Source organism: Schistocerca gregaria, chromosome 7 (genome assembly GCF_023897955.1).
Source record: "Schistocerca gregaria isolate iqSchGreg1 chromosome 7, iqSchGreg1.2, whole genome shotgun sequence".
NCBI lineage: Eukaryota > Metazoa > Arthropoda > Insecta > Orthoptera > Acrididae > Schistocerca > Schistocerca gregaria.
This window is the reverse complement of record NC_064926.1, coordinates 505,426,853-505,443,656: the sequence shown is the minus strand read 5'-3', so window position 1 is coordinate 505,443,656 and position 16,804 is coordinate 505,426,853. Positions and strand designations below refer to the sequence as shown.

The window sequence follows — 16,804 nt, the reverse complement described above, 5'->3', positions numbered from 1 at the left end:
GCAAGGTTCGCAGAAGAGCTTCTGTAAAGTTTGGAAGGTAGGAGACGGATACTGGCAGAAGTAAAGCTGTGAGTACCGTACGTGAGTCGTGCTTCGGTAGCTCAGTTGGTAGAGCACTTGCCCGCGATAGGCAAAGGTCCCGAGTTCGAGTCTCGGTCGGGCACACAGTTTTAATCTGCCAGGAAGTTTCAAGTAGTATACATTTTGTCCATTCGTACGTGAAAAGGTTGTTACCCTTCCACAACTGGAAGTGTGGACGGCAGAGGAGCGATAAATTCCCATAAATGGGTACCATCATAATCAAGCGATTCGACGATTACTCCAGCCGGCATCTTTGAGCCCCATTACACGTTCTCTCTAAGATGCTGACATCTGCGTATATTCTTCACGTGCCCATCAGCGTGGCTTAGTTACTGTCCAACTAAGTACATGGATTGAAGTTCGCAAAGATTATGACCTGGTATCGACATGTTCCCTATTTACAGTCCTTGGTAGCTGTGCTGCGAAATCGGCCACCGAGGTTTGTTGTGTTCCATTTTCCGTCGATAACTGTATGAATATAAATTTGTGACCAATTTGTGTAACTCCTTGGTTGTGCGTCGTGTGTTTTGCCTTAGAGTGTGCAACTTAATCACAACAAAGTAATTTAATTTAGAAATACCAATACGGCATATGAAGTCTAGCCAGTAACTATCACTAATTACATCAGTATACGCAATAAACATAAGTGTAATTTGTCGATGTGTGCCACTGTAGCTCCACAATCCATCCCCAAAGCCGCACGAGGCTAATCGCATGGTAGCCATGAGGAAGATTTACGATTGGAACTGCAGGGGGTGAGTTCGAGTGTCAAAGAGGGCGTCGCACAGGTTGCATGAAGCTGGTAGAGGAGCTAGCAATCGACTGCCGAAGTGGCAGAACTTGGCCAGAATGTACCTTCCGGAATGTTGGAGGCTCTCCTAGAGAGTTCCAGGACCTTACAGATTATTCCAAGAGGTTTTCAAGTATTTCAGAATGTTTCAGAAGGTATCAGAATTTTCGAGAATGTTCGGGAATACTCCAGGATGTTTCAGAATGTTTGTGCTTCAGTATACTTTTCGAAATCGTTTATGGCGTAACAAGGAAATGTCAAAACCGTAGGAAGTGAAATAAATATAAGTGGTAGTGAATACTGCATTGATTAAAATCTTAGAGTGTTAAGTAATAATATCATTTAACAGCATGTCGGGACGTGAAGAACAAGAGCTTGCCTTTGGTGTGTGGGAAAGCCTGCGGAGGAACAGCGAAGTAATGAAACGTATGAGACTATAAGAACGTTTAGCTTCAGAACGAAAGGAGTGAATAGGTTGAGAAAACACGACACGAAATTTGAGAGGAGGATCGAGTAAGACATTCAGTAAACAAGCATAGAGAAACTGCTAACCAAAAACGATTTGGAAATGAACTAAGTGGGTTTACAACCAGTGACGTTCGCGAAAGATAACGATGACAAGCACATGAACGAGTCATTAGCGAAAGCAAAGTGCAAAGCAGAAGAAGCAGAGATAACAGTTTTGCAGGTGAAGCTTTCCGTTATAATCGCAATAACAAGTACAACAAACACAAAGACGTTGGAGCCTCCACCACAAGTGCCTCTTTATGTAACTGAATTAAATCCGAAATCAGAACATACATAGCGCACAACGCTTTCTTTGAAATGGCATCATTTCGTGCAAATTTTATGTGCAGTGAAGAACAGCAATTCAGTCATGCGTTTTAGATTAAAAAATAAGTCAGTCATAGAGAGGATCATTATTACCGTCACCAAACGAATCATAAATTTTTGCAAGTGCATTTTATAGGCAACGGACAGACTTCGATCAAAGTTGAGCAAGTGCGAGGGTCATTCAATAATTAAACAGACAATTTCGTCTGGAGAAAAAAGCGTTTATTTTTACAAGGGTTTACTTTTTCTCCTTTTGAACTTAATCCCCTTGAGCATTTGTGCACTTGTTCCAACGGGCTACAAGCTTTTCTATTCCGCCTGCAAAGAACTCTTTATCTTCATGTTTGAACCAATTTCCCTCAAACTTTTTCACGACCTTGTCCTGAAACCTCTTCCCACGTAATGCCTCCTTCAGTGCACCAGACATAAGGAAATGACTAGGTGCTGAATCAGGACTGTAAAGTGGATGAGACGGTACTTCCCAGCCCATTTTGTCGATGGTTTCAAGGGGTAGTTGAGCAATATGAGGACGTGCTGGAGAATCACACCTGTCCTCCGAGTTCCACGACATCTCTCTCTCATGGCTGACTTCACCTGGTTCAAAAGCAAATACGAGTAGTACTGGCTATTCATTGCACGCTGCTTTTCGAGATAATCACAAAAAATGGACGTTCAGCTTCCTAAACACCATCAACATGACTTTTCCTGCTGATGCTTGGGTTCTGAACTTTTCCTTGACAGGTGAGTTGGCGTGCTTCCACTCCACGCTTTGTCTTTTTGATTGTGGCTCACAATAGTGGACCCAAGCTTCATCACAAGTTAAAATTTTGTTGAGGAAGTGTTCACCATTTCTTGCATATAACGTTCCTTTCATTCTGTGCACACTCTCAACCTTGTTTCCTTTCGTAGCTTCGTCAATTCGTTTGGGACCCATCTTGCACATGTTTTACGGTACTTCAGCTTCTTACACATAATATTATAAACTGTAACAGTACTAATTGGAACGTTATCAACTATCATTTCCACAGTCACATAGCGGTAAGCACGAATAATGTGATCAATTCGACTTTCAAGTGAGGGAGTTGAAACTGCATCTGGTCGGCGAGAACGGTGCTCGTCAGTCACTGAGTCGTGACCATTTTTTAATTTTAAAAATTTTCACGATCAACAAAACTTTCACCACCTAATCGCTAGACCTTCTACATTATATATTCACGGTTTTCTTGCCTTCATCAAGTAAAAAACGAATAACAGAACGTTGTTCAACGAATGTAGACGTTTCAAGCTGGCTCGCCATCTTGAAATGAGTTTTTGAGGTTATAACCAAAACAATTTTGATACATCAGCTGATCAGGGCTCATCCCAGTGACGCCAACTGAAAGCCATAAAAGTACAAAACTTGCCCTACTATCAGTTTTTCCCCAGACCAGTTTGTCTTTTTAATCATTGAATGACTCTCGTATCTGTGGATGAAACGGGAAACTACTAAAAAGCTCCAGAGGATTTTACATCAGTATAATTAACTGGTTTCACGTATTCCAAACAGTTCTGGATCAAATGGTATCAAACAATGTAATTTTCGGATATGGGAAGATAAAGGACCAATTGGAGAACACTGCCGGCCGCGGTGGTCTCGCGGTTCTAAGCGCTCAGTCCGGAATCGCGCGACTGCTACGGTCGCAGGTTCGAATCCTGCCTCGGGCATGATCTGTGTGATGTCCTTAAGTTAGTTAGGTTCTAAGTTCTAAGGGACTGATGACCACAGATGTTAAGTCACATCGTGCTCAGAGCTATTTGAACCATTTTGTTGAGAACACTAATGTCGACTCCATCCGCATCGAGTCAATCAAATTGTCGCTCTAATTGTGGACAGGAGTACACGAGTTCGCTGCCGAGCGACAAATTCATTCTCGAAACAATCCCCTAGGCTATGGTTAAGCTATGTCTCGCCAGTATCCTTTCTTCGAGGAGTACTAGTCTCGCAGTGTATGCAAAAGAACTTCAGTGAAGTGTAAGGCAGGAGACGAGATACTGGCGTAAGTAAAATTGGTAGTGGGTAGGGGTGGTTTGCAAGTCATGCCTGGATAGCTCAGTCGATAGAGCACTTGCCCACAAAAGTCAAAGGTCCTTGTTTCTAATACTGTCCCGGTACACAATATTAATCATTGTGGTAGTTTCGCCTCCACGTTAGTTTTCTACCGTTGGCTGCCCAGTATGTTCGCGGAGCCAAGTTAAGGGTCTTTCCATTTCAGGCCTCTTCAAAAGTGTCACAGGTAGGTAGATATTCCTGAATACTTTCTTAACAGACTTTCTAGGCTACATTTTCATCTACATATACAGGTGTATGTATATCTATATCTACATTATTACTCTACAATTCACAATTAAGAGCCTGACAGAGGGTTCATCGAACCACCCTCGAGCTATTTCTCTATCGTTCCATTCTCCAACAGCGCACTGGAAAAGAACGCTTCAAACTTTCAATGCGAGCTCTGATTTCTCTTATTTCATTATAATTATTATTGCTCCCCATGTAGGTGGGCGCCAACAAAATAGTTGTACATTTTGAGGAGTAAGTTGATGATTAAAATATCGTGAGAAGGTCCTTCCGCAGAGAAAAAAGCCTTTGTTTAATTGCCCCCTCAATTCGCGTATCATGTCTGTGGCGCTCTCTACCCACTCCGCGATAATGCAAAACGGGCTGCCCTTTCCTGACCTTTATCGATGTCCTCCATCATTCCTCTCTGATGCAGATCCCACACCGCACCAGAAGAGGGCTGACAAGCATAGTGCAAGCGGTCTTTGGTTTACCTCACTCACAACGTTATTTATGTGGACGTTTCAATTTAAATTATTCGTAATTGTAATCACTAAGTAAATCCTTTATTTTGCGTGATTTATCGTGTAACCAGAATTTAGCGAGTTCCTTTTAGTACTCATGTGGATGACTTCACACTTTTCATTATTTAGAATCCACTGCCACTGTTCGCAACACGCGGATATCTTGTCTAAATCATTTTTCAATTGGTTTTGATCACATATTGACTTTACAAGACCGTAAATGATAGCATAATTTGCAGGCAAGCTAAGAGGGTGCTCAGATTGTCTGGTAAATCGGTTTTGCGGATCAGGAACAGCAGACGGCCTATAAGACTTCCTTTGGGAACATCAGATATGCTGCATTTCTAGGTGACTTCCCGTCATTTACTGATAACCGTGACCTTTCTGACACGAAATCACGAATCCAACTGGGCAACTAAGACGATACCCCGTATAGCATGGAATTCAATTAGAAGTCGCTTATGACGAACAGTGTCAAAATATAAAAATATAGAATCAATTTGAGATCCCCTGTCGGGACCACTCTTTATTTGCTGAGAATGAAGAGCTAGTCGTGCTTCACAAGAACGATATTTCCTCCGTCCATGTTGGAAGTTTGTCAGTAAATCGTTTTCTTCGTGGTAATTCATGATGTTCGAACACAGAACATATTCAAAATCATACTCATATCGAAGTCAGTGATACAGGTCTGTAATTCGGGGGATTACTTTTATTTTTTTCTTGAGTATTTTCGTTACTTGTGCAACCTTCCTGTCTTTGGAGAAACATGGGGTAAAGAGAAGTAAAAGCGGCCACTGCGTATTTCTTTGAACAGTGCTGCTGCCTGCTGGGAAGCGGTCGAACTAGTTCTAACAGACACCGTCACAGCTGCCAGTGAGTTTGACGCAGGAAGTTTGTTCCGTCATATTTTAGTAAAAACTTCCCTTATTTTCAGTCGTCTGATGTAAGTAAGTTATACCAGTTTTATTACCTCACCTATATTTAGAGTGATACTTTTTCACCGTATCAGTATTTCAACAAAGTCTTTTTGCTAACAAATACAGTTCCTTGTTGTATGACTGTGTTTGATAGTTTCATCTGTAAACTACTAATGCCGGCATGGTATTCAGTCGGGAAAAGTTGCTGCATTACTCGTCGACAAAAGTGGGCAAGTTGTTAACCCTGGTACAGGTTAGTTTAATTCAAATAACACGCTTAATACTTCAGGTCGGTCAAGCTTCAGACCACTTTTATATAAAAAGCTGTCACCTTTCATTCTATCTCATGAATAAATTAAACTATTGGCCACTAACAACCGACAGGAAGACGATACTGAGATATGCAAATGATTAGTTTTTCAGAGCATTCACACAAGGTTGGCGCCGGTGGCGACACCTACAACGTGCTGACATGAGGAAAGTTTCCAACCGATTTCTCATACACAAACAGCAGTTGACCGACGTTGTCTGGTGAAACGTTGTTGTGTTGCCACGTGTAAGGAGAAGAAATGCGTGCCATCACGTTTCCGACTTTCATAAAGGTCTGATTGTAGCCTATCGCGATTGCGGTTTATCGTATCGCGACATTGCTGCTCGCGTTGATCGAGATCCAATGAGAGTTAGCAGAATATGGAATCGGTGGGTTCAGGAGGGTAATACGGAGCGTCGTGCTGGATCCCAACGGCCTCATATCACTAGCAGTCGAGATGACAGGCATCTTATCAGCATGGCTGTAACGGATCGTGCAGCCACGTATCGATCCCTGAGTCAACAGATGGGGACGTTTGCAAGACAACAACCATCTGCAAGAACAATGCTTGCACTATCAGCTCGGAGACCGTGGCTGCGGTTACCCTTGACGCTGCATCACAAACAGGAGCACCTGCGATGGCGTACTCAACGACAAACCTGGGTGCACGAATGGTAAAACGTCATTTTGCGGATGAATCAAGGTTCTGTTTACAGCATCATGACGGTCGCATCCGTGTTTGGCGACTTCTCGGTGAACGCACACTGGAAGCAAGTATTCGTCATCGTCGTACTGGCGTATCACCCGGCGTGACGGTATGAGGTGCAATTGATCTCGGTCACCTCTTGCTCGCATTGACGGCACTTTGAATAGAGGACGTTACATTTCAGATTTGTTAAAACCCGTGGCTCTACCATTCATTCGACCCCTGTGAAACCCAACATTTCAGCAGGATAATGCACGACCGCATGTTGCAGGTCCTGCACGGGCCTTTCTGGATGCAGTAAATGTTCGACTGCTGCCCTGGCCAGCACATTCTCCAGATCTCTCGACTATTGAAAACGTCTGATCAATGTTGGCTCGTCACAATACGCCAGTCACCACTCTTGATGAACTGTGGTATCGTGTTGAAGCTGCATGGGCAGCTGTACCTGTAGACGCCATCCAAGTTCTGTTTCCTCAATGCCCAGGCGTATCAAGGCCGTTACTGCGGCCACAGGTGGTCGTTCTGGGTACTGATTTCTCAGGATTTATGCACCCAAATTGCGTGAAAATGTAATCACATGTCAGTTCTAATATAATATAATTGTCCCATGAATACCCCTTTACCATTTCTTCTTGGTGTAGCAATTTTAATGGTATGTAGTGTATCTAAAACCATCTCCGTTATATTATACGTGGCCTAATGCAAATATCCAACTGATGCTTCGTATTGATTCAGATACTAGGACATCAAGATGCCCAGAAAGTACGTCAGAATATCACAACAACAAACATGAGCAATGAGATTCTTACCGGGTGGGATTGACGGAGGACGTCGAAAGGGTGCAAGGGGGTGGGGGGCGGCTCGTTTTGTATTATCACGTAATAGGGGAGAGAGTGTGGCAGATTGGGATGGAAGTAATTAAAGCAAAGACGTTTTTCGTCGCGGCGAGATCTATTTACGAAATTTCAGTCACCAACTTTTTCTTCCGAATGGGAAAATATTTTGTTGAGCCCAACCTACATAGATAGGAATGATCATCAAAATAAAATAAGAGAAATCAGAGCTCTAACTGAAAGGTTTAGGTGTTCGTTTTTCCCGCGCGCTGTTCGGGAGTGGAATGGTAGAGAGATAATATAATTGTGGTTCGATGAACCCTCTGCCAAGCACTTAAATGTGAATTGCAGAGTAGTCATGTAGATGTAGATGTAGATGTACTGCTATGGAACTGAGCACATTACCCCAGGAAAATGGCACTTCGTAAGCCATCAGAAAAATACATGTAGCTCCTATATATTATTTTCGTTTTCACTTACAAAAATTTAGTTTGATACCTTGTAGTATGTACCGGGTGATCAAAAAGTCAGTATAAACTTGAAAACTGAATAAATCACGGAATAATGTAGATAGAGAGGTACAAATTGACACACATGCTTGGAATGACATGGGGTTTTATTAGGACCAAAAAATACAAAAGTTCAAAAAATGTCCGACAGATGGCGCTTCATCTGATCAGAATTGCAATAATTAGCATAACAAAGTAACACAAAGCAAAGATGATGTTCTTTTACAGGAAATGCTCAATATGTCCACCATCATTCGTCAACAATAGCTGCAGATGAGGAGTAATGTTGAGAAAAGAACTGTAAAGCATGTCCAGAGTTAAGTCATCCCTAGATATGTCGGTCGATCACGATACACTTGCGACTTCAGGTAACCCCAAAGCCAATAATCGCACAGACTGAGGTCTGGGGTCCTGGAAGGCCAAGCATGACGAAAGTGGCGCCTGAACACACGAACATCACCAAACGACGCGCGCAAGAGGTTTTTCACGCGTCTAGCAATATGGGGTGGAGCGCCATCCTGCATAAACATCGTACGTTCTAGCAGGTGTTTATCAGCCAGGCTGGGGATGATACGATTCCATAACATATCGGCCTACCTCTCACCCGTCACGATAGCAGTTAAAAAACCAGAATTACGCATTTCCTCGAAGAAAAAAGGCCCGATAACGGTAGATGTTGTAAATCCAACCCATACCGTGACTTTCTCGTTGTGCAATGGAATTTCCAGGACATTTCTAGGATTTCCGGTAGCCCAAATTCTGCAGTTGTGGGCGTTGACAGACCCTCGGAGCGTGAAATGAGCTTCGTCGGTCCACAACACGTTGCTCAACCAATCGTCATCTTCCGCCATTTGAAATTCCCACACAGCAAATGCCCTCCGTTTCACTAAATCGCTAGGTAACAGTTCATGATGCCGATGGATTATGTACGGATAGCATCGGAGGGTACGCCTCAGTGCCAACCAAACAGTAGTGCATGGAATGCCGGTGCGACGTGCGACTGCACGAGCGCTGAGTTCCACGTGCACAAACAAACCCGCTACAGTCTCCATTTCTTCCTGAACTGCCTGAGCAGCATTACGCCTTGTGCTCGGTCGGCCACTACAGGGTCGATCGTCGAAACAACCCGTGGCTTCGAACTTAGAAATGATTCTCGTCACAGCTGCTTTTGTCAGTGGACCTTTACCCATTCGAAACCTCTTCCTACGGCGATAGGATCGTACGCTGAGCTAGCACATTCCCCGTTCTGATAATACAGCTTCACTAAAAGCGCCTTTTCAGGTAACGTCAACATGCATTTATACTGACTTTTTTATCACCCGGTATATTCCAAAATTGTAGTAGATAAGTTTCTATTAAAAACCATAGTCGGTGAAAACTTAATTGCCCTTACATTGGCCACTTTCTCCACGTTTCCGTAAGTAGAGTTCTTTCGACGTGCGAGCGGTTGTGCGTGATTGTTAAGAACGTACCTATATTCCGCTCTGAAAGGAACCAAACTGGTATACAATCGCCAGTAGGCTGCTTGCAATAATAATTATGAAACGCAGGAACGGAATCTGAAAGACAGGTTGGCACTGTACAGTAACCGCTGCTCGTGCTCTGCTGGTATTCGCAGCAGCATCTTGATCGGCTCGGTGGCGTGTTGCAGCTGCCCTGTCGGCGACGGCGACGGTGGAGGAGGTGTCCGGCGCCGTGCTGTTGGGCTACCAGGCTCTCACCATCCGGCTCAAGATCCTGCTGGACCGCCTGCTGTCCGGCTTCTCCAGGGACGAGGTCCTCCACCTGCTCGCCGGCTTCGGATGGACGCTTGAGGACTACGCCAGAGGATACATGCTGCAGGTAAGCATTCTGCCGCTCATTACTTACCCCTTTCGTGAGCCGTGGGAAACATGCTTCCCACTACAATGAGCTCGCTCCTAGTCCCTTGGGATTCACAGTTCCCACCTCTGTACAGTGCTACCACCTAGTGAACAGTATAGGGTACTACTTCCAATCGGATGTCCCCGCCGTTTTTGCTGTAGCTTCGCACAGAGGCATTGTATAGCTGACGCGTAGAGGAGCCTTTCAGTGCTGTTGACGTGACATTTTGTGATTTTTTCCTCAAAGCTATAGTAAAAGGTAAATACTTTTGATTTACCCAAATTTATGAAGGAAAACGTAAAATTGGAACGAGGAGAATTCCAGTTTGGAACAAAAGGAGCCATTTCTGCAGTAAAATGGATGGATAACCATTCAGTCACTTTCCTGTCCTAAATTCATGACCCATGAGAAACAGCCACAGTGAAAAGGAAAAGTCTGCTGCTCGTGGTCGTGCGGTAGCGTTCTGGCTTCCCGCTCCCGGGTTCCCTGGTTCGATAACCGGTGGGGTCAGGGATTTTCTCTGCCTCGTGATGACTGGGTGTTGTGTGATGTCCTTAGGTTAGTTAGGTTTAAGTAGTTCTAAGTTCTAGGGGATTGATGACCATGGATGTTAAGTCCCATAGTGCTCAGAGCCATTTGAACCATTTGAAAACGAAAAACAATGATGGTACTAGTACAGAGATTTCTTGTCCTGAAGTTGTGGCAGAATACAACAAAATAATGGGTAGTGTCGATAAGTTTGATCAATTACGAGAACGGTATGCTTTTGGCAGACATTCTGTAAAATGGTGGCACAGAATGTTTTATTTCCTGGTGGACGTTGCTGCAGTGAACAGTTTTATCTTCTGGAAAAATAAGTAAAAGAGAAAGTGGGTAGCACGATCGGCTCACATACAGGATACATCTAGCCAGACAATTGATCGCTGGCTTCTCATCCCAAAAAAGGCGTGGACAAAAGCCAGCCTTTCTGGCAAAAAGGAGTAAAGTACCAAAAGATTTTCGTCATGTGGCTGTAGGGGAGCCTCAACCCATTTTAAGAGAAACTTACTGGACGTGCTGTCACTGTAATACCAATGCTGCGGACAAGAGCACTCGCTGTGTTTGTGGATATTGCCATATACTACTTTGCAAAGACCCATCTTTCAAAAAATTTCATGGCAAGTAATTGTGAACAATCATTGTAACAAGAGAAGTAAATTAATCAAATAAATATGACATATATTGAAAAAAGTTGTTTTGTCACTTAACTCCAAGGTAGGGCACTGGGAAGAATACTTCCCACCTTGTTGTGTGACCTCACTTTCACAGTTGGAGCAAATTTGATAAATATACCTATCTGTTAACTACTATCTGCTCTCGATTCATTAAAAATACTGCTGAATAAGGTTGCCCATGAAACGGTTAAAAAGAGACCATAAAACGAAATTTATTTGACCTTTTAATACCTCAGGAAACTGAAAAACTCTACATTGTTTATGAGCGTGCCAAGACGCCCATCTCACTCCCACGAAGAGTGGATCTCCTATGAAAAATATGTGGCACAAACAGATCAAACGTTTGTGTCTAATAAAACTAACAGATGAAAATTTCGTGTCCCATAAAAGCGTCTGTTTCTTTAATATAGCATAGTCAGTTACACTAAGGATAAAAGAGTTCAATCGGAAGCCAAGCCGCCGGCCGCGGTCGTCTAGCGGTTCCCGCTCTCAGTCCGGAACCGTGCGACTGCTACGGTCGCAGGTTCGAATCCTGCCTCGGGCACGGATGTGTGTGATGTCCTTAGGTTAGTTAGGTTTAAGTAGTTCTAAGTTCTAGGGGACTGATGACCACAGATGTTAAGTCCCATAGTGCTCAGAGCCGTTTGAACCATTTTTTGGAAGCCAAGCCCATTCAACAAGACAACTGAAAATGACGGTCCCAGTCTACTCTACATTTACGTGATCATTCACTGTACACATTACGGTGGAACTGGTCCGTCTTTGATATATTAAACGTTGATAAAAATCATAGTTTATGGACAGATTGTCTCCTGCACAACTTCTAATATTTAATTCTTTCTGAGAGTATATCATAAATGACGTAAATATATGCATGATAGCTTCATTTAAGGAAGAATACGGTAAGAAAGGAAATCTTTTTCTATATTGTTCACTCGAAGTAGTCATATCACACATTCGTTAATACCGTTAGAAGTAGTCGTAATATGGTGTTGTTTCTGTTCCTTACTCAAAGAGCCCACGATGATATTTAATCCGGCACTCATCCAATATCTGCATATCGCTGGTTACAATGTTAGCATTTAAACTTGGAATTAAAAGTTTTTTACGTTAATTTTCAAGCAATCGGAATAGCTTTTATAGACGGAGAGTTTACATATCACGATTTTCTATGCAGTATCGAAATATGATTTTGCAACTGCATCTCGGCGAAGTATTTTAAAGTCCATGGTGTCATTATTCATTATTCACTTTTAGCACAACTTACGGACTTTTTTGCCATATACGCAATGAGTATATCAAATATTCAACGATGTCGAAGTTATTTGTAGACACATCAGAAGATGTGGATAATTAATTGATTATTATTTTTACAAACGCTTGAAGTGGTTTAATTTTCATCACTGTTATACCACATTACTCTACGCATTGAACGACTTAACTAATTTAAAAAAAAATTGCTCTATCGCAGCCAAAAAATGGCTGCCTAGAAACATTCAAACATCCTGTAGTCATTCACCACATTTTATGTTGTTGTCAACTACAGCTGTAATTATTCATTCTCGTTAAACAAAACGTAGCAGCTGTTGAATAATCCTCTACTTTAATAAGCTGTTTTGTACTACGTTAGCATTGCCAGGAGCATCTGAATAGAAAGAAACAGAGACTTGAGTACAAATTAAAAAAAAAACTTACAAGATATCTAGAGAAATCAGTATGTAACTTCAGTCATATTTAGATACTACCCTAGGCTGTGCTCCCTTATCGCCTCACACTGCAGATGACGCAGGTCTCCATCTCTTCCGGCAAGCTCCGTGAGTCTGTACAGGAGGCCGAATTAGTTCAGTAGCTACAGAGGTCTGCATGTAAGAAAGTGGTACTGGTGCGATGCGCACTGGCAAAGAGCCATACATCACCATTAATTTTCATCACTGTTATACCTCATTACTCTAAGCATTGAACGACTTAACTAATTTAAAAAAATGCTCTATCGCAGCCAAAAAGTGGCTCCAGCCAAATCGTCACCGTGCTTCGTCTACCAGCAAAAATGGCTCTGAGCACTATAGGACTTAACAGCTGTGGTCATCAGTCCCCTAGAACTTAGAACTACTTAAACCTAACTAACCTAAGGACATCACACACATCCATGCCCGAGACAGGATTCGAACCTGCGCCCGTAGCAGTCGCGCAGTTCCGGACTGCGCGCCTAGAACCGCGAGACCACCTCGGCCGGCGTCTACCAGCAGCGTGCGTGGATACAACATTCAGATTTGATTTAGGTATCAGTTTGGATATGAGAAATGTACGTAGTATTGAGCCAATGCAGTCGTCATTGTGGGCGGCATAAAGCAAACACGACAAGCTGAAAAGTGCGGTATGGTGAAGGACACAGAGAACATACCGGCAACGCGGAGAAGTACTCTCGCATAAAGCATCCTAGTCCACACCTCTAAAGGAGGTTATTAACAAGGGAACCTCCCCATCGCACCTCCCTCAGGTTTAGTTATAAGCTGGCACAGTGGATAGGCCTTGAAAAACACAGATCAATCGAGAAAACAGGAAGAAGTTGTGTGGAACTATGAAAAAATTTAGTAAAATATACAAACTGAGTAGTCCATGCGCAAGATAGGCAACATTAAGGACACTGGCAGTCAAGGAGCGCCGTGGTCTGGTCAGAGAGCTGGTTGGCCTCTCTAATAAGAAACTGAGTGAAAGGCTCAACAAAGAATTTGAACGGATGTCATATGACGTCCGCAACGACCAAACACAACGATCAACAACGAACAAGATTTAAAAAAAAAAAGGAGCGCCGTGGTCCCGTGGGTAGTGTGAGCAGCTACGGAACGAGAGGTCCTTGGTTCAAGTCTTCCCTCGAGTGACAAGTTTAATTTTTTATTTTCAGTTTACGTGACAAACTCTTATGTTTTCATCACTTTTTTGGAAGTGGTTACCACATCCACAAGAAAACCTAAATCGGGCGAGGTAGAAGAATCTTTTTACCCATTCGCTAAGTGTACAAGTTAGGTGGGTCGATAACATATTGCTGTCATGTGACGCACATGCCGTCACCAGTGTCGTATAGAATGTATCAGACGTGTTTCCCCGTGGAGGAATCGGTTGACCTATGACCTTGCGATCAAATGTTTTCGGTTCCCATTGAGGACGCACGTCCTTTCGTCTACTAATAGCACGGTTTTGCGGTGCGGTCGCAAAACACTGTTGCAGTGAACAGAGACGTCAATGAACGAACGGATAGATCATAACTTTGCTAAAATAAAGAAAGTAAAAGTTTCAGTCGAGGGAAGACTTAAACCAAGGACCTCTCGTTCTGCAGCTACTCACGCTAACCACGGGACCACGGCGCTCCTGAGCAGACATGATCCTTGGTGTTGCCTATCTTGCATGTGGACTACTCAGTTTGTAAATTTTACTAATTTTTTCACGGTTCCACACAACTTCGTCCTGTTTTCTCGATTGATCTGTGTTCAGTTTTTCAAGGCCTATCCACTGTGCCAACTTATAACTAAATCTGAAGGGGGGGGGCGATGCTGAGGTTCCCCTGTAAGTCAATTGGTGTACAGAAGCTGTTTTTTGTATGGTCAGATGTCCACAAGACCCAAGAAACGACACGAAGCACGGCGGTAATATGTGCACCGAAAGACGCCCTGCTGTTGTGACTGATACAAACAAATTATCTGCACTTAACCCTCTATCGTAAAATAGCAAACATCTAATGAATGTCTAAAAAGAAACCTGTAACTAAAGAAACCGCTAAAAAAACTCTGCCGTCTTCCACGCGTACAGTCACTTGAGCGGGTATGTTTCCACTTTGAAAACGACGTCTTCATTATCCCCTCTCTGTCCTCCCACCTTTAAAATATTGTCCGATTTTCTAGATATAGGAACGCCACACATTCTGAACCCCTTACAAAATAAAAATGCCGGTATCCATCCCAGCATGAATGCTCTATAAGCTCAAAACATTTGCCCCAAAATTTTTCACATCGATGACCCATCGATCACCATCAAATAGCAAAGGCAGATTATTTTGCGTTCAAATTAAATAAGAAATACAAAACATAATATTCTTTTTGCAATAGAAGAAAATACTACTGTGTTCTGTGAAACAGATTTCATTCCTTTCTTTTTTATTTCTTTTTGTAGGACAAGTACGGAAAGATGCTGCAGCGCTGGCACATATGTAGCGACGAAGAAGAACCGCTGGTGCTCCGGAGCTTTCTTGGGTTTCCTGAGACGAGAGGGTTAGCGATGAAGCTCATGCAGCCTAGTACAGGACCACGGTCTGAATGCGGAAGCAGCAACGAAAATTTGCTTCTGGCTCCGTTTTCCGGCGATCTGCCACCGTACGAAAGGCGCCCCATCCTGAAGGTACTGTCCCCGCCTTCGGGTGCAACTGTATGCAAGACTGCGCTACCCATACCCCACCCGTCTCCACTGTACCAGCTCCAGAACATGCAGCCCCTGGACTTCTGTAAGATGGAGAGGGCGAACGGGGAGCGGCTGCAGCAGCAGACGGTCCAAGAGGAGCCGGCGCTCATCAACCTGAGCATGCCGAAGCTCGCTGAGGCTCCCAAATGGTACAGGGAGGACGCGGACCAGATGAGGACGAGCTACGGAACTTCGACGGCTTCCTTATCCAGACCATCCCCTCCCACGAGCGTATTTTCGGAGGCGGACAAGACGAGCAGAGGCAGCAGCTGTCTGGCCGATTCTGGGGACGAAGACGACGACGTCGAAAACTACCAAAGCGCGATGAATCTCAGTAGGGACTCGAGCAATGGAGCGCGCCATACAGCGGAAGAAGACACGAAGAGGCGAGTGCCATCTTCTCCGAAGAGGAAGTGGGGCTCCAGTCTACTGGACTTGCCTTTCAACCTGGCCACGCCCGTCGTGAACCAAGTGACGGGCAAGAAGCGTGTGCAGTGCAACGTCTGCCTCAAGACCTTCTGTGACAAGGGCGCGCTCAAGATCCACTTCTCGGCGGTCCATCTCCGTGAGATGCACAAGTGCACGGTAAGTCCCGCTCTCTTTCATTTTTATTTACTTTCGCCTTACTGTGTGACTTAAACCTTTGGTTTAAGTGTCTGGTTCCTGATTCAGCGCCCTACACAGGCTGAAAAGTATTTAAACCGACAAACTCTGGGAGGTTGTAGGGGACATCAAAACAAATATTTTTCCTTAATGTGATTTTTTCCTATGAGGATTATTTTAACCGGTAGAGGAAGAACTAACAATTTAATAAGTCACAGCTGCAAAATACTAACGCCAATTCTTTACAGACGAATGGAAAAACTGGTAGAATCCGACCTCGGAGAAGTACAGTTTGGATTCCGTACAAATATTGGAACACGTGATGCAATACTGACCTTGCGACTTATCTTAGAAGAAAGAATAGGGAAAGGCAAACCTACGTTTCTATCACTTGTAGACCTAGAGAAGGCTTTTGACTCTCTTTCAAATTCTAAGGGTGGCAAGGGTAAAATACAGGAAGCGAAAGGCTATTTACAATTTGTACACAAACCAGATGGCAGATATAAGAGTCGAGGGGCAACAAAGGGAAGCAATGGTTGTGAAGGGAGTGAGACAGGGTTGTAGCCTATCCCCAATGCTATTCAATCTGTATATTGAGCAAGCAGTAAAGGAAACAAAAGAAAATTTTGGAATAGGCATTAAAATCTAGGGAGAAGAAATAAAAACTTTGAGGTTCGCCAATGACATTGTAATTCTGTCAGAAACAGCAAGTTGAACGGAATGGGCAGTGTCTTGAAAGGAGGATATAAGATGAACATCAGCAAAAGGAAAACGAGGATAATGGAATGTAGTTGAATTAAGTCGGGTGATGCTGAGGGAATTGGATTAGGAAATGAGTCACTTAAAGTAGTAAA

General features: G+C 43.5%; 1 protein-coding gene across 1 annotated transcript in view; it reads left to right on the top strand.

The window, feature by feature from the left end:
• The window catches only part of LOC126281993 (zinc finger protein basonuclin-1-like), a 303,711-nt gene that overhangs the window by 254,493 nt on the left and 32,414 nt on the right, over positions 1-16,804 (top strand). Inside the window, exons 4-5 of the mRNA XM_049981378.1 lie at positions 9,473-9,663; positions 15,063-15,932. Coding sequence (XP_049837335.1) covers positions 9,473-9,663; positions 15,063-15,932 — 1,061 coding nt within the window. The remainder of the gene's footprint in view (positions 1-9,472; positions 9,664-15,062; positions 15,933-16,804) is intronic.